The following is a 21,940-nucleotide window of genomic DNA, read 5'->3' as shown; positions in this document are numbered from 1 at the left end:
TTGAGATGGAGTCTCACTCAGTTGCCCAGGCTGGGGTGCAGTGGCACGATCTCACTGCAAGCTCTGCCTCCCGGGTTCACACCATTCTCCTGCCTCAGCCTCCCGAGTAGCTGGGACTGCAGGTGCCTGCCACCACGCCCGACTAATTTCTTTTTGTATTTTTAGTAGAGACAGGGTTTCACCGTGTTAGCCAGGATGGTCTCGATCTCCGGACCTCATGATCCACCCGTCTCAGCCTCCCAAAGTGTTGGGATTACAGGCATGAGCCACCGCTCCCAGCTTATCTTAACCATTTTTAAGTAGACCGTTCAGTGGTACTAACTACATTCCCAATGTAGGTTTCCCATTGCCATCATCCATGTCTAGAACTTCTCCTTCATCCCAAACTGAAACTCTGTACCCGTTAAACAATAATGCCCATTCCCCACTCCATCCAGCCTGTGGTAACCTCCACTCTACTTCCTGTCTCTATGAATTTGCCTATTCTATATACTTCATATGAATAGAATTATACCGTATTTGTTTGTGTGTGTGTGACTGGCTTATTTCACTTAGCATAATGTTTTCAAGGTTCATCCGTGTGGCAGCATGTGTCAGAACATCCTTCCTTGAATAATAATTCCATTGTACGGATGTGCCACACTTGTTTGTCCATTCATCTGCCCATGGAGGCCCTCCTTTTTTAAATCACATTTTTTGGGTATATCATAATTTGCAGTAATATGAAGAGAATAGCCTACTCTTTCCTTGTAGCAGGAAACTGAGGAGGGTCACTCTCCCAGATAGTGGAAGGCAGGTGGAATTGAGTGTGCTGTTTATAAACTCTGTCCTGAGGTTTTACTCTTCCAGAGGTCTCTTTTCTCGACAAATACTTAATGCGCATGACATCACCTGAACCCAGAAGTGCTAGCTAGAGAGAAGTGATTATCTGGGGCCAGAACCTTGCATTTGCTTGCCTTCCTAGGGAAAGACCCTATTGTTAACCCTGGGGATTCCCTCCTTTCAATGCTGAAGGCCTTTAAAGGGTCTAGAGACTGTAGAGCAACATTTTGTTTCCTGTTTATATTTTTTGGGTTTGTGTTTGCTTTTGTTTTTTGCATTTCTTCCCCTTGTCAGTCTTTGTCCTTCCTGGTCCTGATGCACTTCAATATTTCTGGATGCACTGTACTATAATCATAGGCCTTCTTAATATGGGTGTATCCTGTCTTCTTTATTTAGAATTCTGCGGACTGGGAATTCCCTAAGGGAAAGAGCCCTCTTCCTTTCTTTCTCTAATCTTCCTCCACCCTTTTTTGTTCTCCTCCCTTTTGTACCTCCACAACACACCAGGAGGTGTACCGCCTCCATCTAGACCACAAACTGTACTCTCAAGGTACCCATGGCCAAGAAGAATGACACACACACACATCACACATACATTCAGCATGTCTCACTGTTACCTCTGAGAGGAAGTAGGAGAACCTATATTAATCCTCTGAGCTCATCAGGACAGGAATCCCCAGCTCCAATGTCCTGGGTTGGGCCTAGAATTATCCCACTATTTTCTACAGGCTGCTCTCTCTCTTTTTTTTTTTTTTTTTAAGCAAGGTCTTGCTCTGTCACCATGCTAGAGTGCAGTGGTGTGATCATAGCTTACCACAGCTTCAAACTCCTGGGCTCAAGCAATCTTCCCTCCTCAGCCTCCTAAGTAGTGGGGACTACAGGCACATGCTACCACACCCAGCTAATTTTTTTTTTTTTTTTTGTAGAGACGGTGTCTCACTGTATTGCCCAGGCTGGTCTCAAACTCCTGGCCTCAAGCGATCCTCCTGCCTCGGCCTCCTGAGTCTCTGGGATTACAGGCATGAGCCACTGTGCCCAGCCTCTTCTCTCCAATTTCTTTTAGGACCTTGCAGTATGGAGTATGCCTTAGCTTCTTCTAGGCTCTTCCTGTGGTTGCATGGCCTTAACTGAGTGAGTCACTTCACCTTTAAGACCATATGCTCTAAAATCTGTCAAAGAATGATATTGTCAGTCCTGTCTATCTTAAAAGATTGTTGCAAAGATCAAATGTCAGAGTGCTTTGAAAACTGTGAAGCATTATCCACATGTGAGTTCTTAACAGAGTTCCTTTACTCTCATGAACTCTTTCTGTCTTTTTACTTAGTCTTGCTGACACCACTTAAAAAGGAACCTCAGACAGATAGATTCCCCAGATATAGCTGCAAAAATTAGAGATTCTGGAGAAGTCTGGGAATGGGGAGTACCAATGTCCTCCTGGTACACAGAGCCAAGGGTCCAGATTCAGGACTGGAAAGTATAGGAACACGGTGGCCAGAGGCACGGGGAGGCTCTGACAGAGGGGCCGAAGCAGTTTGCCTCCACTGTTCAGTGGCTTCTTAAGATACTTGATCTTCATCCAAGGGCAAGGGCCTTTGCACATGAAAAAAGTAATAATCCTTTCAACTTTGGTATGGGGTAGATGCCTTTTTGATCCTCATTTTTTTAGATGAGGAAATGAAGGCTCAGGGAGAATGGATTTGGAGGAGGTTTGGCTGAGAGGCACTGGTGCTACTTGGGAAGGACTTCATGGGAGAGCCTGTGAGCTGTGAGGGGCAGGAGCCTGGCCCGGGTGCAGGGGTCCCACAGGGCTGGCCACTTTGACATCTTCAGCTCTGGCTCTGGTGCATCCCCATGTCAAACTGGATTCACTACTGGTTTTCTTCCTTAGATATTTTTCAGGATTTGGTGACCCAAGGGAATGCCAGGCTGACAGTTAACTGTACCTACTAGTCCTTCAGGTACTTTTATTTTATTTTATTTTATTTTATTTTTGAGACAGAGTCTCGCTCTGTCACCCAGGCTGGAGTGCAATGGCGCGATCTTGGCTCACTGCAAGCTCCGCCTCCCGGGTTCACGCCATTCTCCTGCCTCAGCCTCCCGAGTAGCTGGGACTACAGGCGCCTGCCACCGCGCCTGGCTAATTTTTTGTGTTTTTAGTAGAGATGGAGTTTCACCGTGGTCTCAATCTCCTGACCTCATGATCTGCCCACCTCAGCCTCCCAAAGTGCTGGGATTACAGGCGTGAGCCTCCACGCCCGGCCCTTAAGGTACTTTTAAAGATTTTAGAAAGGTGAATATAGCCCACAGGAGCAAGGCCCATCTGGCAAAACTTAGGGTGGATTTCATCTCCCAAACCACCTCCTTACCTGGTGCCCATGTTCAGGGCACATGCTACCTGACTGTATGTAGCAGCTCTGGAAAGAGAAGGTTCCCCTCTGCTCAGGCTGAGCCCTTAGTGGGAGGCCAACGCTGTGATGAGCTCTCTCCTGCAGCAGCTTGATGGCCACAAGCTGGCGGCAGGGGAAACCCTAGAGGTTTTGGGTAGGCACAGGCTAGCAGGCGTGGGAGATGTTTCTGCCCTTCCTTTGACACCCAATACAGATTTCTTTGCCTCAGGTGTCTCTGCCCCTGTCCTGCTTTCCTGTCAAGATTGTGTAGCCTTGGCCGGGCTCGGTGGCTCACGCCTGTAATCCCAACACTTTGGGAGGCCGAGACGGGCGGATCACGAGGTCAGGAGTTCAAGACCAGCCTGACCAATATGGTGAAACCCTGTCTCTACTAAAAATACAAAAATTAGCCAGGCATAGTGGTGCGTGCCTGTAGTCCCAGGTACTCAGGAGGCTGAGGCAGGAGAATCACTTGAACCCGGGAGGCAGAGGTTGCAGTGAGCCGAGATCACGGCACTGCACTCCAGCCTGGTGACAGAGCTAGACTCCATCTCAAAAAAAAAAAAAAAAAAAAAAAAAGATTGTGTAGCCTTTTTATCCAGTGCTCAGCACAATATTTTGCTAATACATGCTTAAATGTAAAATGAGGGGATTTGTTTAGACTTTTCCATCTACGTGGCTATGATTATGGAATTCTTGTTTGATGTAGTTGGTGGGAAAAGCAGAGGACATGCTCCCTGAAAAGACCAGGAACTTACTGGCTAGTATTGTTACTGGTGATAAAATTGTGACAGGTCTGACCTGCCTCCTAGCTTGTGGTCAGCCTACCTGCTTTGAGAAGGTGGTGGAGCATACGTGGTAATTAACCTACAGTGGTGCCACAGTTGCTGCTTCTGGGTAGAGCAGAGCGGTGAGCAACTCTGTCTCCTTTCCAAGCTGGCACCAGCTCAGGAGGAAGCATCCAAGGGGATTCTCATAAGCCACAGAGAACTGCCCCTAAGTATGAAAGGGAATTCCTGGGCCAGGTGGCCACACTCAGCTGACAGCTCCTGCTGGGAGGAGTGGTAGCATTTTGGTTTCTTACAATGTTCTCCTCCATCTGGCTCCTTTGAAATGAGAGTTGAAAGGGTCTTGACCAGGGGACCTGCAGGAGGTGGACAGCAAGGCAGGCCTCAATTCTGGAAACAGCACCTCCACACATCACTTCTGGGGATAATTATCTCATCTGCCCTCTTTCAGGCAAAACTCAGAGTCTTTGGAGGGCCTTCGCTTTCCCAAAGCAGCTTAATTTTGGCCCCCGTTCTTCGTGCCTCCTAGGTTTTGTTGGGTGGACATTTAACATAGTAGAAAGCTGACTCCTCTTCCTATTAACCTCCTAGGTTTATCTCACCATCTGAATAGGGCCTTATAATCCTACAAATGAGGCCTCTCTCCCTATGCTCACCAGGAAAAATTGAACTCTCAAGACTGTCCATTTTCTTTGCCCTGTTATGGAAACTTCTCTTCCTTTTGCCATATCCCCCTCTTATCTTGGCTCTTGAAACTATTCCCTTAGGAAGAAAAAGGCAGTTCCCTTCCTGCCCTTCTTTTGAACCAAACTTCTGTTTGTGGTCTTGGAAACCATGACAACCTGGCCTAAGAAGCCACTTTGACCATCTTGGAAGTTAATATTTCAGTGCTGTGTACTCACAATTGTGAGCTCTCTAGCACCTTTTTGCTTTTGTTTTGTTTTGTTTTAAGATAGGGTCTCATTTTGTCATCCAGGCTGGAGTACAGTGGTGCCATCTCCACTCACTGCAACCTCTGCGTCCCAGGTTCAGGAGATCCTCCCACCTCAGCCTCCAGAGTAGCTGGGACTATAGGTGCGCACCACCATGCCTGGCTAATTTTTGTATATTTTGTAGAGATGGGGTTTCACCATGTTGCTCCAGCTGGTCTTGAACTCCTGGATTCAAGCGATCTCCCCACCTCAGCCTCCCACAATGCAGGGATTACAGGTGTGAATCATTGTGCCCTGCCTCTAGCACTTTTTTCCAAAGGGGGACGGAAGCCCGTGATCTGCTGAGAGGAGAAAGTTTCAAACAAAGCAACCCTAGATAATCCTTCTACAAGTACATTAGCAAAGGAGCAATGTTCCCTGTAGGTTCTAGGGAGTGGATATGGGCAGCATTCGCTGGCAGTCTGGAGTAATGTTCTGGAGTGTGGCCTATACTTATTTTTCCTGTGCTCTTTTCTTCTTTCCTCTTCTCACAATTGCTCAGTTACTCAGTAGACTAGTGTTGGAGGTAGCTATCTTTTCGCTTACACCAACTTTTTTTTCTTTCTTCTCCTCGATATGTTTGTCCTTCTTGCTCGGGTGCTACCTTTTAAAGCCCAAAGTTGGGAATCCAGGGAGCTGCGATGATTAACTGCAGGAGCCCAGTGGAAGAATTCCACAGCCTTAGACGGCAAAGTTTCCATAGCCTCACTGCCGTGGGACTTCCCCCGCATGAAGGCGAGCTATCTTTCTTGGGCCGGCCATTGGAGGAGGGAGGGAAGACAGCAGGCTGGCGTGTCCTCAGCTTCTCTGAGGACTTGGCTGCTTACAGAGAGAGGGCCCAGTGACAGGAACCCTAAAGGGAGGAAAGTGACCCCCTCCCCCCACACTGAAAAAGATCCCTCTCTGGTGATGAAGATCTTGCTAATTTGGAACAGCTGGCCAGGGTGTGTTAGACTGGAGGAACTGGGGGAAAGCTTGCTCTGGCAATCTTCTGCAGAAACAAATAGCATGAGATGCCTACGAAAGTTTCACTCTGCTTGGATAGGATGTGTGATGCTACTCCTCCTCTGCGAATCCTTGTGTAGTGGTGGGGAAAGAGAGAAGAAAGCAGCCTGTCACCAGGGGTTGGATTTTAGCGTCCATATGTCTATTCCCCACCACGCTCTGTAGGCTCAGAGTGGAACGGAGGTGGAACAGTGGAGCCATCTTGCAGCTTGTAGTTGGGTAGGGCTAGCTTATTGTGTTCAGTTCTTGAGTTGTCAGCTTCTTTGGGAACCCTGAAAGGAGCCAGGGTCAGATTGTAGTGCCTTTTTAATCTGTCTAGTCTTCTGCCTCCATCAAGCCACTCCCCTATTTATGCTAGATTGGGAGCTTGACTACATCCTGACTTTGGTGGTTTGTTTTGTTTTTTTCATTTTTTAGACGGCTGTAGTTACTATAACTGACTTTTGTATTTAACCTATGGGAATATTCTCCTATCCCTTCCCTTCCCCCACCTAGAGTCCTCAGTGTTAACTGTTTATCTCTACCTCCAATGTAGTTAGTTCCCACATAAATATTTGACTTAGACAAGCAAGCTCCAGATGGACTGGGGAGAATGCAGATTGGCTCATGGAATCTGGTCCCACATGCCTTTGACCCATCATCCGTGACCCCAGTGACACAGATGGGTCCTGGGTTGGTGCTGGCCGTGGCAGCCCCACAAGTGCCTGACTTGCTTTTCAGCACATTCCTGCTCCTTCCACTATGTGAGCCACTGTGGACTAGGACAGGACTGATTGGTTTCAGAAATTATCCAGGCAAGGATCAATCCAATTAGGCTGTCCCTGGAGATGTGGGAAAAGAGAATGAGAGAGATTGAGAGATTGAAATAGACAGATAGATTGGGGAGAAGGAGGTAGGGGAAGGGATACACATAAGTATGGGATAATAAAGTCAGAAGTTTGGGAATGAGGTATAGAGAAAAATGGGGAGGTGGAAATAGTTTGGTGCTAGGTATTCTCTTATGATCTTGGTAGCTTAGGGCTTTAGAAATAAAATAATCCAGAAAATATCTTATTTTTTCACTTCCTACAAACCTCCGACCACCATCCCACCGTTCTTCCAGGTTTTGCCTTGGAGGTCGAAGTGGTGTTTAAAGTGGTATATATAGGAGTTTAGAATCAACTGGGTTGTGTTCACCTTTGCCTCTCCCTAGAGAGTAGATGGATTCCTTCAGTGATGGCTCATTCCCCTTCTATCTGCACCAAAACCTCTGTGACTGTGTCCTGCAGATCAAGGGAGATGTGCCATCAACCATTCATTCAGTCCGCCAATTTTAAGGTGCAAAGAATGCGGGGAGATGGAGCAAGTGCTGAAGGAGTGGTGCCTGGGTCTTACTGATTGTCTCTGGAGACTGGATCCCTTTCCAGGAATTTTTGTTGTTGCTGTTTGTTTGTTTGTTTGTCTGTTTTTTGAGATGGAGTCTCACTCTTGTTGCCCAGGCTGGAGTGCGATGGCGTGATCTCGGCTCACCACAACCTCTGCCTCTCAGGTTCAAGCAATTCTCCTACCTCAGCCTCCCGTGTACCTGGGATTACAGGCACGTGCCACCACCCCCTGCTAATTTTTGTATATTTAGTAGAGACGGAGTTTCTCCATATTGGTCAGGCTGGTCTCGAACTCCTGACCTCAGGTGATCTGCCCACCTCAGCCTCCCAAAGTGCTGGGATTACAGGCGTGAGCCACCGTTCCTGGCCCCTTTCTGGGACTTTCATACTTTTCCTTCCCTTGGAAACAGAAGCACACTGGATGGAACAGAGAGACGTGGCTCATTCACTAATTGCACAGGTTAGGCCAGGCTCTGGAGCTGAGGTTGGGATAGAGAGGTGATGACACAACCTTTCTGCTCACTTGGAAGAAAAATATACAATACTCTCCACTTTCTCTCCCCTGAGAGACTTCCATCAACAATGACCAGCTGGAGCTCAGTCACCTCTTTGCCTGCCCTTTGTCTCTTTCAACAATGAGCCCTGTATCCATCACTGTCGATGTGAGCCCTTTGGAATAGATGTTCTTTCTAGTCCATGAGTTTTGGAAGCTCACTCTACCTTGGGACACTGAAACATGTCTGCATCTCTCTTTGTCTTTTTATGTATTCCCAAGTAATGGCCACTCGGCTTGAGTTCATACTCTTTTTTATTTTATCTTTTTTTTTTTTTTTAATTGAGTCTCGCTCTGTCACCCAGGCTGGAGTGCAGTGGCACAATCTCAGCTCACTGCAACCTCCATCTCCCCGGTTCAAGTGATTCTCCTGCCTCAGCCTCCCAAGTAGCTGGGATTACAGGCGTGTGCCACCACACGTGGCTAATTTTTGTATTTTTGGTAGAGACGGGGTTTCGCCATGTTGGCCAGACTGGTCTCTAACTCCTGACCTCAGGTGATCCACCCGCCTTGGCCTCCCACAGTGTTGGGATTATAGGCGTGAGCCACTGCGCCTGGCCGAGTTCATACTCTTAACCTAGGAAGAGAAGCCCAGCTTATCTGGAACCTTAATTCATAGTTAGTGCTTTTCCATCAGCCTACACCCAACAGTCCAGGACTATACCTTTTTCATCTGGGGACCCTTTCCTCACCTCTCCCTTCTCCCTTCCCACCCTATAGGAACTAGGATGCTGATGATAGTTGGTTTGACAGGTTTAGAAATGATGCCTGCTCTGCTCTTTTGACCTCAAGGTTCTGCCAAGACTGATTTTTATCCCAAGTTCTGATTTCTCCAACAAGAGCTTATGAGCTAACCAGGGCTGTCAGTTAGGACTTTAACCTCTCCTGGGGCACCAGAAGGGTGCTTCCCTGATGGGAGCATCAGTGTCTTCCCCCTTCTTCTGCCCTCTCTCCTCCCCGTGGGGAGTGTTCTCATCTATATCCTTTCTGAGCCATGGCGGCATCTGGAAGACATTCAGTTATCATATGAGATGGGAGGAAATGGAACAGTCTATGCAATTTGCTGTTTTTAACACTGCCCTAACTTTATTTTTATCTGGTTAATATGTCTGTCGGCAGTAAGAAGTTTTTAATCTCCTAATAAGTGTATACCAATCCAAAAGAAGCTGGAATAAGGTGGGGAAAAGGGGTTGATAAATTCCTGCAGCGTCTTTATATTCCAACTAGCTGTTTCTGAAAGGTGACTCTTTCTCTTACTCACATGTTGTTTAGTGATTGACGACCTATAGCATATTTATTAGTCAGTTCACGCTTTCAGCTCAGTTGCGTGTGTGAGTGTGTGCATGCCCGTGATTAATTACCACATTGACTTGTGACTCCCACTTTCTTGACCTTCATTTTTTTTCTTTATTTTGTTTAGATAAAAAAAATAAGTCTCACTATGTTGCCAAGGCTGATCTCAAACTCCTGAGTTCAAGCAATCCTCCCTCCTCAGCCTCCCAAAGAGCACGATTATAGGCGTGAGCCACTGCACCTGCCTCTCCTGCCCATCTTGAACCACCTATGGCCCTTATTTCTTTTCTTCTTTGCTATTTTATTTTTGGTTGAGAGAGTCAAGGCAGAGGGCCATAGTACTTCCATCCAATAGATGCAGACTGACCTCTGATCACTCCCTAACCCCTCGGCCAAAAACCTTTCCCATGTCTCTGGTGCCCGAGACATATGTGTCTAGGGAGGAATCAGCTGCACTGTTACTCATCCATCAGCATCTGAACCTTGCATGCTGACTCTGTGATGCTGACTAAGGGTCCTTACCACCTTGACTAAAATCTTGGGTCTTGCTATGCAGAAGTAGCCCTTCACCCCAAAGCTAAGGAGAAAGGATTGGATGAAAGTTCTCTGTAGAAGTGGAGGAAACACGTGTCTCCTCAGAGGTACCTCTAGAGGTTGTTCTCTGCAACCCTCCAGCTAGAGTGAGCAGGCTCCTTGCCTGGGTGGCGCTGCTACCCACAGAGGGGATGGGGGCTTCGAAGCTATCCTCCCACGACCCCTGGTGAATCCTCCATGTCTTCCTCCCTTGATACTGGCAGCTGGTGGGGGCTGGGGGGATGGAGGAGTGCTGCTGTTAGAGCAGGAAGACAAAGTGGCTTTGTCTCTTCTCCGTAATATAAGTGCAGGGAGGTGAGAAGACCCTGGGGTTTGGCATTTCTCCTTGAGGAGCTGAGCCAGAGGCAGGGCTTTGGTTCCTAAGTGATTAGAGGCCTGCATGGCCAGAGGCCGCACATTCCCTTTTGGAAAGGAGCTCACCCACACTCCTTGCTTCCATCTTCCCCTTCCTGGCTCAAGTCATAGGCTCTATTTTCTGGCTATCCTCTTTTTGTTCCTGAGAAAGTTGCGGTGGCTCTTTTTTTTTTTTTTTTTTTTTTTTTTAAAGCTGATTTAGGGGGTTGGGAAAGGAAAACTTTAAAAGTAAAATAATAAAAAACAGACCACTCTGTCATTACAGGCACATAAATAGCTTTACCGTCGCTGGGCTGCACACTCGCTTTGCCATAGCAACCTAAAGCGACTGTTTATAACAGCTTGTCAACTGGCCTGGAAACCAGCAGCTGCTGCTGGCCGCCCTGGCCTCAGAGCAGCGGGCAGGCGCTCCCTGAGAGGTGTTATGGAGGCGGTGAGCCTGGTGCTTCTTCTGGAACCATGGGGGATGGCAGGGGAAAGGTAGCCTGGGTTCCAGAGGCAACCAGGGGCAGTAATGTTTTGGGAGCCAAAGTGAGCAGCGAATGTCTTTTGTTTTTGTTTTCCCCTCATCTGTGTATGGGCCCCAGCATCGCTCATCTCCTGTGGAGATAGAAGACAGGGCTGGGAGGGGATTTGCTCCACTGGAACCTGAAAGGGGCCTGGGTGTCCCTCTGAACCTCACGAGGTGGCTTGTTTTAACTTTTCGAATAGACCTTGGCTTCTGTTGTAGCCTGTTGAGTGACATCCTCTCAAGTCTGTTTTCTCAAAGACTAAAAAAATGTGGGCTTTTTCAGGGCTCTGTCTGGGAAAGGGGGCTGCCCAGAGATAAATGGAAGCAGAGATCAGCAACCTGGAAGGACTAGCAGAGGGAGAGGGAAGAGCGAAGGAGACACATGGCAAGATCTTCCTGTGCCTTTCCATGTCAGCCTGGAGCTGAAGGGGTTCATGGGAATGCTTTGGAACCTCGCAGCATTTTCAAAGTGTGGTCCCCAGACCAGACGCATCAGCTCACCCTGTTAAGGAACTTGTTAGGAGTGCACTTTCCCAGGCCCCATCTCCGTTCTTGTGCACCAGAAACTCAGGAGTTGGCAGGGAGGGGCCCAATAGGTTTGCCCCAGTTCTCCAGAGGATCCTAGTGCTCACTCTGGGTTTGAGAACCACAGCTCTAAAACATTACTCAAGTGCAAGAGAGCATGATCAGTTAGCTTTCCAAAGGCCTAGGCTGACTGAATGGATCCTGTCTGTGCAATATGTGAACAAGGAAGAAAAAAACAGGCGCAGAGGGGTGGCAGGTTATTAGGGATCATTCCTGGCCACCTTTTTAAATAAGCACTGTCTTTTCAGCATGGAGCCCTCGCTGATTTGCCTGTGACTTCCAGGAAATAAGCCCAGAGAAGGCTGGAATAGGTAAAGCGGGGATGGGAGGTTCTCTGTACTATGTACAGGTGAGACTGTCAGAGTGGAGAAAGGGAATGGGAGCAGCCAGGCCTGATGACCAGTATGGGACATGCTGACTAGTATCTGGGCCACACAGGAATGTTGTTTTAAGTCCTCTCCTGCTGAGCGTCTGGGGACAGAGCAGCTGCCCCTGGTGCTCCCTTTTGGTGGATGAGATGTGGCCTCCTCAGTCTGTGGCCAGGCAACTGCTTCCCCCTTGTCCTGAGGACTCCACCAGATCCTGAGGCCTGGGAACAACCAGGTCCCGACCCAGTAGCCCAGGGAGATGACCCCTCTCCATAAGCATGACATGATTCTGCTGAAATTCGTTTCTAAAAATAACCTAGGATCCGATCCAGCTGCTAAAAAGCCCCTTTGTTCCCTTGAAACCAAAATATGGAAAGCCACAGCAGCCCCAAGAAAGACAGTCTATGTAGTCCAAGAGAATGCATATACGAAATACTTGAATGCTGCTGCCGGAGGGCTGCGTCCTGTCTGTGGCCTAGAAGCTTCCTGCCGCAGCTCTGAGGAGTGAGTAGCGGTTATCCTTGCTAACCCTTATCCTGAGTGAACGGGGTCAGGAGAGGCTGCCAGTACCCCTTTTGTTCAACAGACCTTCCAGATGGCATTGTCACTTCCACCTGAAGGTGGCTCTTGTCCTCCTTAAACAACTGAAGGAAATGGTGAACGCTGCTGTTTCATCCTCTACATTTTTTTGAGCTCTAGCTTGCTGTGAACACCCCTACCTCCACCCCATACACCCTCTGAGTCACTGGAGGACACAGAGGTGACCCAGGCCAGTGTGACTCACACAATTTGAAAGAGGTTGGCTTTCCCAAGGCTCTGGGCCTGAGGGACTGCCCTTTCTCATCTTGATAATTTTTTTTGAGATGGAGTTTTACTCTGTTACCCAGGCTGGAGTGCAGTGGCACAATCTCAGCTCATTGCAACCTCTGCCTCCAAGGTTCAAGTGATTCTCCTGTCTCAGCCTTCTGTGCAGCTGGGATCACAGGCGTGCAACACCACACCTGGCTTTTTTTTTTTTTTTTCTTTTTCTTTTTCTTTTTTCTGAGATGGGCTCTCGCTGTGTCTCCCAGGCTGGAGTGCAATGGCGCAGTCTTGGCTCACTGCAACCTCCATCTCCCGGGTTCAAGCAACTCTTCTGCCTCAGCCTCCTGAGTAGCTGAGACTACAGGCACATGCCACCACACCTGGCTAATTTTTTGTATTTTTAGTAGAGACGGGGTTTCACCATGTTAGCCAGGATGGAATTTTTATATTTTTAGTAGAGACGGGGTTTCGCCATGTTGGCCAGGCTGGTCTCAAACTCCTGACCTCAGGTGATCTGCCCACCTTGGCCTCCCAAAGTGCTGGGATTACAGGCATGAGCCACTGCGCCTGGCCTCATCTTAATAATACTGATGCCATTTCAAGATGGAGCCAGTGGCCAGGGGTCAGGGGGACAGCTGTGCCCTCGCAGGCACATTCCTGCTTCCTCCCACCACACTGTTTCCCTACCCATGCCCTGGAGCTTTCTGTCTTCATCTTGGTGGTTCTTAAAACCTGTGACATGGGTTGGATCTTAGCAGACCAGGTGATCAGGATCAGGCTGTCAACCTTGGGTCAATTCTTGGTATCGCTGTTTGGAGAAAGCTTTTGTCATCGATGGGTCCTACCTTCTCCCTGCCTTCTGAAGGCATCTGGCCAGAACTGGTAAGTTTTGCCACCATTATCACTGCACAGCATATCCTAGACAACACAGCCACTCCAAGACTGAGAGGTATTTTATTTTTATTTTTTGGATCTCAGATCACCATAGATAATGCTCCAGTGAACATCCTTGCACATGCCCCCTCCAGGCCCTGGATGAGGATTTCTTTGGAAGATGTAGCCAGGACTAGATGACTGGGTCCACAGCATGCATAGATGTAGTTTGACAAAAAGCACCAAGTGATTCTGGGGAGGAGGGATGAATTCTGGATTCCTGAGACCCAGGGGCTAGGAGTGACACGTTTTCTCCGATTAGATGCTTTGACTCTAGTACTACCTTTTTTCGGTGGAATTGAAGAAGGTGCTGTCAGAGTAGCAGACTTGGAGAGGGGGAAGTAAGTGAGGGAGGTCCATGGATACCACCTCCTAACCTGGAAGCGGCATTCTATCTTCAGAAAGAGAGAACTGAGCCTGCGAGTGACATCCTCTCAAGTCTGTTTCTCAAAAACTAAAAGGATGTGGGCTTTCCTTGGGTCTCTGGGAAAGGGGGCTGTCCTGAGATGACTGGAAGCAGAGACTAGCAACCTGAAAGGACTATAGTGGGGAGAGGGAAGAGCAAAGGAGACATGAACCAGAACCCAGAACTTCAGGAAGGGAGTACCCCACCCCCAGGAGGCTAAGTTCTAGGGGCTAGCTGAAAATTAGCATCAGATTCCCTGACCAGGCCATGGTATACTATTCCATGGTGAGGCCAGAGGCCTGGCTTGGTGTGCCCGCCCTCACCTGGCTTCCTGGCTTGGGTGTGGCTGTCGGATGATGATGACAAGTGGTGCCACCCACCACCTGAACTTTAGCCAACACCTGCTGCCTCTGACCTTGTTCCCATGCCTCCAAAGGGCCTCAGTAGGCTGAAGGAGGGCATGTGCTCTAGTCTGCTTCTGCAAACCAGTTGGCATTTAAGGAGCAATTAGGGCAGGGCAGACATGGGGAGGGGAGGAAGAACCCGGGATTGTGATGAGGATGGCTGCCAGACCTGAGGGATTGGAAATGGCCAGGGTGAACTAGAATCTGGGTCATGGAAATAAGGAGCCTGTGATAAGGAGGCGGGCAGAACAGCCTCTGCCTGAGATTCACACCTCCGGAGAGAAGGGCTAGCCAGGGATGTTTTAGGCTAGGCAGCCTACCATGGTCAGGTTCTTGCCAGCTTTCTTGATAGGGCACTGTCCTTTGGAAGCGTAGGAGTGCCAGAGAGAAGGAGTAGAGCTTAACCCCCCCCCCCCCCGGGTGGTGCACAGGAAACAGCCCTGCTGGAAAAAAGAGAGAGAATGCAGAGCAGGTTCTCCCTCTGTGCTTCTCCCAGATCACCAGGGGGAGCAAGGCCAAGAGCATGAGATGACTGAGGGGAGGAAGCCCTCATCCCCACCACTGGGCTCTACAGGCAGGAATTGGATATGCTTGGACTCATAGCAATCTAGAGCCCAGTGCTTTCTGGCTTGGGGTCAGGGTGGGGTGAGGGGAGGGGACGACAAGGGGGAGGGGAGGGTGTCTGCTCCCAAAAAGCTTTGAGTCTATCCCTATGCCTTCCCAGAAAGTTTACAAGAGGTAGATATTTCCCTGACCTATTCCAGTGCCTTTTAGGAGTCAGGAACAAGGGACAGATGGGTTTATGTGAGCCTTCTCATCAAGGTTTAGGAAGTAAGCTCATAGTTTGTTTACATTTTTTTATATCATTGTTCTTGCACTTGAGGCAAGGTGGCTTTGAATTCAGGTTAGGGCACAAATCTGGCTCTCTGAATCTATATTTCCCTGCTATAAGAAGGAGAGGTCCTTCTTATAGGGTTGTTGGTGAGAATTCAATGAAACAGTGTATGTAAGAATGATAATAGCTACAGTGTGTGGACCAGCCACTATGCCAGGCACTACATAATACATAGGGGTATGTACATAATTTCTAATTTTCATATGAAGTACCTAGTATGACTCCTAGCACGTGGTAGGTGCTCAACAAATATTTTTTTCCCTCCCTTCCCACCTCTCCCAATCCTACATCCCTGTTCCTGAGTATAGGGAGAAGTAGAGCCTCGCTTGGAGTGAGGGAGACTGACTCTAGGTCAGAAAAAAGACTACGGGTTTTCTGAGGGACTCCTAAAGCAGGTTTTGTTTGTTTGTTTGTTTGTTTGTTTGTTTCTGAAGCAGAGTCTCGCTGTCACCCAGGCTGGAGTGCAGTGGCACGATCTTGGCTCACTGTAACCTCCGCCTCCCAGGTTCAGGTGATTCTCCTGTCTCAGCCTCCCAAGTAGTTGGGATTACAGGCATTCACCACCACGCCCAGCTAATTTTTTCTGTTTTTAGTAGAGACAGGGTTTCACCTTGTTGGCCAGGCTAGTCTCAAACTCCTGACCTCAGGTGATCCGCCCACCTCGGCCTCCCAAAGTGCTGGGATTACAAGCATGAGCCACTGCACCCGGCCCTGAAGCAGGTTTTATATTGTAGCTGGGTGCATTCTAAAGTGGGACCAGGCTGCTTCCCCTCTCCAGAGGTCTTCCCTTCCTCGCTCATCAAGTCCTGCCTGGCAGTGATGCTGGCACCCCTGCCAGAGTATCTCCAAGTGCTACCGGCTTGCTCCTGAGCAGAGGCTCTCAGCCCATCGGGGAAGGACAGAGTAGGGCAGGGCAGGGAAGTGTCTGCTCCACTGAGCAGCCCCTGCCTGTAGCCCAGAAGCCAGAGTTGACCAGAGCCTCTTATTATTCCAGGCAGGTCTGTCTGCAGTGCTGCAGCAGCCTGAAGCCCTAGCCCCTGGCCCCTCCTGTTTCCTTTCTCCCATTTTTATGCATCACATCACATTCAATAGGAGCATTTAGTAGCGGGGAGACTCAGGGGGTGAGTTCCTTTCATATTTTCAAATATACCCTACTCTATAACCTATACAAGGTATCACTCTTTTTCCTCATAGTTTGGGGATGTATTTCTTCTTTAGCAGCCTGGGAAAGCTAAAAGTAAAAGATTCCTTGGACAAAATTGGAGGAAAGTGTGTCTGACTAGTGTTTACAGTTTGGTGACTTAGGTTCTTGTCTCTGGCAGCTCCTCATTTCTAGAGGCTTTTTTTTTTTTGAAGTCAGGGTCCCACTTGGTTTGCCCAGGCTGAAACTAAGTGATGTGAACACAGCTCACTCCACACCGCAGCTTCCACCTCCCAGGCTCAAATGACCCTCCCACCTCAGCCTCCCAACTTGCTAGGACCACAGGTGTGCACCATCATGCCCAGCTAATTTTTGTATTTTTTGTAGAGACAGGGTTTCACCGTGTTACCTAGGCTGGTATCGAACTCCTGAGTTCAAGCGATTCTCCCGCCTCAGCCTTCCAAAGTGCTGGGATTACAGGCAGGAGTCACGGCACCCGGCAGATGCCTGCCTTTTATAGGGCCTCTTAGAAGCTTGCCAGAAAATGAGGAGGTTTAGGCTCAAGAGAAGGAGTAAAGTGTAACAAAAAGAGCACCAGGCGGTCAAGACCACTGACTTGCTAAGACCAAATCACTTTTTTATCTCCCTGGACCTTTGTATCTTCATCTGTAAGGCGGGGGTCACAGCTGTCCTAACTAGAATTGATATAACCAATGCTTTCACATGTCATCTACAAATTATAGAACAGATGTTATAGGAATTTAGGAGGAAAAAAGTAAAATGTCTTAATGATCATGTAAAGCATTATGATTTCTTGCCCTAGGAGGAAGAGATGAGAGAGTTCGCTCTTCTATCCTATCATCTCTTAGGCTTGCAAAATATTAGAAAAGAGAAGGGAGCACATACCTTACCGAGAACGCCCCAAGCCGAATGACTAACCCTTACCTGAAAAGAGGTAGTACCTTTCAGGTGTCTGAGCAGTTCATTTGATGCTGAGGTGGTGTGAGCACCTTCAGATTATTCTTTGGCAGTTGCCTAATCAGATTAGGGGCCAGGCAAGCTCAGCAGTTGCAGAGAACTCATACTCCAGAGAGTTCAAAACTCAGACAGAAGTGGGGACGTCATGATATGCTTCCTAGTATTATAGAGATCCCACCTTAAACCTCGGGCCCCAACTCTGCACTGCCCTTTTGACTTTGTGCCAGCAGCTTAGTGCTTGACCTACTGTGTGTTTCTCTAGATAAGCCTGAGGCAAACAAATCTTTTCATTCTTTTCCACATGTGTTCTTCAGCCCCATGTGTTCTAATCTTATGTGACCTTTTCCATCAGTTGCCTATGGAAGTGGAAGAATCTCTCCTCTTTGGTACTCTGAAAAGAGGTTCAAAGTAAGGAAGGAATTCTGCCAGGCACGGTAGTTCACGCCTGTAATCCCAGCACTTTGGGAGGCCAAGGCGGGTGGATCACAAGGTCAAGAGATCGAGACCATCCTGGCCAACATGGTGAAACCCCATCTCTACTAAAATACAAAAATTAGCTGGGCATGGTGGCATGCGACTGTAGTCCCAGCTACTTGGGAGGCTGAGGCAGGAGAATCACTTGAACCCAGGAGGGGGAGGTTGCAATGAGCTGAGATCGCGCCACTGCACTCCAGCCTGGCAACAGAGCGAGGCTCCATCTCAAAAACAAACAAACAAAAAAACCACAAAAAATTAGCTGGGCATGGTGGCGGGTGCCTATGATCCCAGTTACTCAGGAAGCTGAGGCGGGAGAATCACTTGAACCTGGGAGGCGGAGGTTGCAGTGAGCCAAGATCGCGCGACTGCATTCCGGCCTGGGTGACAGAGTGAGACTCTTTCTCAAAAAAAAAAAAAAAAGGAAGGAATTCTGACTCAGACTGTCTTTTCTAATTCTCAAGAGACCCAAGACCCTATATGCTGGTGGTTATTGCTAATGGTTATAACCTAGCTAATGGTCATTGTTAATGAAGCTGCCTTAGAATTTTCCATTCTTTTGGTGGGGTGGGGGTTCCCTGGCAAGGAAAGATGGAAGGGCACATGGAGCTTATTGTTCTTCTTCTACTTAAAGGGCTTAATAACAAAAGTTCACTAAGATCAAATTAGGTGGCTGGGCGCGGTGGCTCATGCCTGAATCCCAGCACTTTGGGAGGCCGAGGCGGGCGGATCACGAGGTCAGGAGACCAAGACCATCCTGGCTAACACGGTGAAACCCTGTCTCCACTAAAAATACAAAAAATTAGCCGGGTATGGTGGTGGGCACCTGTGGTCCCAGCCACTCGGGAGGCTGAGGCAGGAGAATGGTGTGAACCCGGGAGGCGGAGCTTGCAGTGAGCTGAGATCGCGCCACTGCACTCCAGCCTGGGCAACAGAGCGAGACTCCGTCTCAAAAAAAAAAAAAAAAAAAAAAAAAGATCAAATTAGGCTTTCTCCCATCACTTAAGTGTCCTATTCCAGACACTGGATACCTTTCATCTAAGATTTCCAAGCACTATTTCTATAATTCCATTCCTTTATCACTTTCTTAGGGTGGTGCGAAAAGACAGGGCCCATTCTCTACCCAACTAAAGGTGGAAGGAACTGAGTCCTGAGAAGGCTAAGTAACATCCCTGTCTTCATGGAGCAAACATTGTAGTGGGTGAAGACAGAAAAGGTAAAATCCTCTGATTCCTAGTTCAACACTCTACCAGCATTGTTCCCAACATCCTCTTGAAAGGTTAAGGAGTTCTACTTAAGGGTCAAGTTGGGTTTCTTGCTGCTTTAGCCCTTCCCACTTCTTCAGGCTTGGAGGAGAAGCTGAACTGGGGTGAAAACTCTGTGGTCCTCTCTGTTCCTATACCAGTCTGAATGAAGGGAGTTTGACACATTGCCTCAGGTTCTTTGTGGATCTTCTTGTTTCCCAGATAAGAAGGGAGTACGATATTTTAAAAACAAATAGAGCCCTGCTTTCTTAACTGTTTGTAAGTCAGAGTAGTGCTAAAAATCTATGGGGGGAGGAGGACGCAAAGGGCAAATTGGGAGAGGGAGGAGTATAAATCAACCTGCATCCCTGTGGAAGCTTCTGGGAAGAGGATTGTCAGGAATCGGCAAAGACTTTGGCTACATGTGACTTTGGAGGAGATCACTGATAAAAGAATAAAGTCCCTTTATTACAGAGAGGTTGGCCAGAGCTCCTTGCCACCCCCTGGTAACTGAAGTCGTCAGTGGGGACTGCGTAACCGGGGCTGGGGTCCCATGTTCTGGTGCTGTGCTAAGAGCCCCTTCACATTTAAAAGGCTGATGTGTGGCAGTGACACCTGTCAGTGGCATGACACACAGCGGCCCCACTCTGAAACTGAGAAGGGGCCTCAGGATAAGTTCTCTTCCCACCTTCAGCCCTCCGTATCGTCACCTACACATAACTCCACCACACCCCCTAGTTAGCATGCGTGAGAGGTAATGCATCTTTCTGAGGGGGAGAAATGCAGGCCTCTCTCTGGTGCCTTTATTGAGCTGATGTGAGACTCTGGTGCTCACTCACAGGCTAGCTTGTCTCCCCTGCTAACCTTGCTGTGGCCCTATCCTCTATCTGAATTGAGAGGTATCTTATCGCTCCCACTCCAGAGAAACTTTAATGCTCAGGCTTCAAACTCCCTATCTTTCCTCCTCAGAGGTCCTTCTGTCCCCTTTACTAAAAAAAAAAAAAGTTCACCCTGCGTCACCAACTGCCAAAGCATTTTACTCTCCTCTTCTCCCCAAAAGCCTCTTGGAGGAGGGTGGAGCTTAGCCTCAAGAACAAAACTTGGTGCCGGCCAGGTTGACACCTGCACGGGCTGCAGAATTTCCGTACACCTGGAGGCTGAGTACTCTAACGGGCTTTGGAGGATTTTGACATCTTCTATCAAGTTGTCATTTCCATACACCTGGAGGCTGAGTACTCTAAGGGGCTTTGGAGGATTTTGACATCTTCTACCAAGTTGTCTTCCTTGTGTGTAAATGTGTGTGTTGGGAGTGGGAAGAGTGTGGGGTGTGGGAGAGGAAGGCAGACCAACAGGCCACCCTTCAGATCACTTAGATCTAAACTCCTTTTTCTGACCTCTTCTCATCTTTTATAGATAAGGTCAGACTAAAGGATCCTGTCACAGGTCCCTCAAATAGACAGGGAAAACATTAGAGCCATCAGAGGTCGTAACCATTTATTTCCAAGTTTCTGAAGCTGTGGGTTTTATGTTGCTTGCTTGGGAGAGGTGAGACGTGAAGACTCGGGTATTGAAATTACTCCTCTACATTGGAGTTTACAGGCTGCAGGGGCCTCCCAGGAAGGAACGGGCCTCTCTTGAGTCAGCTCTCTAAGCTCAGGCCTCAGCTATCAGTTCAGCTCAGATCTCAACTGTCACTTAAACCCTTGTGCTTAGACTGGGTACCTCTTGCCCTTGCAGATGCTGGATACTCCTGGCTGCTCTAATGGTTTCTTTTTGTCTATCTTTGAAACTTTATTCCAGAGATCCAGTTGTCATCTGTATCCAGGAAGCTCTCCTCTTCCTCCTCCTGACGTCTACCACTACAGTTGCTGGTTGTTGCTAAGGTTGCTGCCATGGTAACATGCACATCCTGTTTACACCTTCATCTGGGCAAGTTGGTCTAAGCTAGGAACCTACCTACCCTGGACAACCACTATCATCACCACCTGGGGACACCAATCATCGTGACACGGAGTCCACCTTCCACTCAGTTCCCCCATCCTCTTCCTCCTCTCGCTGACAGACTTCATACAGAAGAAAGGATCTAGACTTCGGACGGCTACTCGGGAGCTTACTGCAAAAGATATATTCGATCTATTCCCTCACTGGGCCCCCAGAGAAGCAGGAAGTAGGAAGAAGTTGAGACAGGGAGGCAGGAGACACTGGTCAGTTGAAGGGAAACGCTACATCTTCTCTGGTTGAGGGGCTTGGTAACAGCAGGCAAAATGACGAACCCATCAGACCGTGTCTTGCCTGCCAACTCGATGGCCGAGAGCCGTGAAGGGGACTTTGGCTGCACAGTAATGGAACTGAGGAAGCTCATGGAGCTGCGTTCGAGGGATGCACTGACCCAGATTAATGTCCACTATGGAGGTGTACAGAATCTCTGCAGTAGACTGAAAACCTCCCCTGTGGAAGGTAAAGGCCGTATCACGGGTGGGGAGTTGGAGGAAGGTGGCTAGTGTTTCAAAATTTTGTTTTCCCAGCTTCTAGAGAAGGCACATTTCTGGAGGCCCAACTGGTATATTTTTGTCTGGTGGGAAAGGTATGGCATCTGAAGCACTGAAAGGAGGGGAGGCCATGAAGAACCGTATCTTTCCCAGAGATGGTGTTTAGAAAGTGTGCTATTCTCTAAAGATTATTCTTTTCTCCTTTTTCTTTTCTTTCTTTCTCTTTCTTTCTTCTTCTTTTGTTTCTTTTTTTTTTTTTTTTTTTTTTGTGAGACAGGGTCCTGCTCTTTTACCCAGGCTGGAGTGCAGTGGCATGATCATGGCTCACTGCAGCCTCAACCTCCTGGGCTGAAGCCATCTTCCTACCTCAGTCTGCTGGGTAGCTAGGACCACAGGCGTGTGCCACCACACCCAGCTAGCTTTTTTGATTTTTTTGTAGAGTTGAGGTCTCAGTATCTTGCCTAGACTCATCTCAAACTCCTGGACTTAAGTGATTCTTCCACCTTGGCCTCCCAAAGTGTTGGGATTACAGGCACAGTGAGCCACTGCTCCTGACCCCTCTTTTCTCCTTTTTCTG

At 48.4% G+C, this 21,940-nt stretch overlaps 1 protein-coding gene across 12 annotated transcripts in view; it reads left to right on the top strand.

Moving 5' to 3' along the window:
- ATP2B4 (ATPase plasma membrane Ca2+ transporting 4) overlaps window positions 1-21,940 on the top strand; it is a 117,265-nt gene that overhangs the window by 35,442 nt on the left and 59,883 nt on the right. For 8 of the 12 annotated variants that reach the window (XM_016936349.4, XM_024351060.3, XM_001156333.7 and 5 more), the window contains exon 2: window positions 20,675-21,331. In XM_016936349.4, the coding sequence (XP_016791838.1) occupies window positions 21,139-21,331 (193 nt within the window). In that variant the 5' untranslated portion in view covers window positions 20,675-21,138. Of the gene's footprint in view, window positions 1-1,748; window positions 1,954-18,721; window positions 18,847-20,674; window positions 21,332-21,940 lie in introns of all 12 variants that reach the window. The other 4 variants (XM_063793146.1, XM_054657930.2, XM_054657977.2 and 1 more) reach the window with 2 other exon arrangements.

The sequence above is a fragment of the Pan troglodytes genome, chromosome 1 (assembly GCF_028858775.2).
Source record: "Pan troglodytes isolate AG18354 chromosome 1, NHGRI_mPanTro3-v2.0_pri, whole genome shotgun sequence".
NCBI classification, from domain to species: domain Eukaryota; kingdom Metazoa; phylum Chordata; class Mammalia; order Primates; family Hominidae; genus Pan; species Pan troglodytes.
The sequence above is the reverse complement of the archived record's forward strand: the minus strand, read 5'-3'. Positions and strand labels throughout refer to the sequence as shown.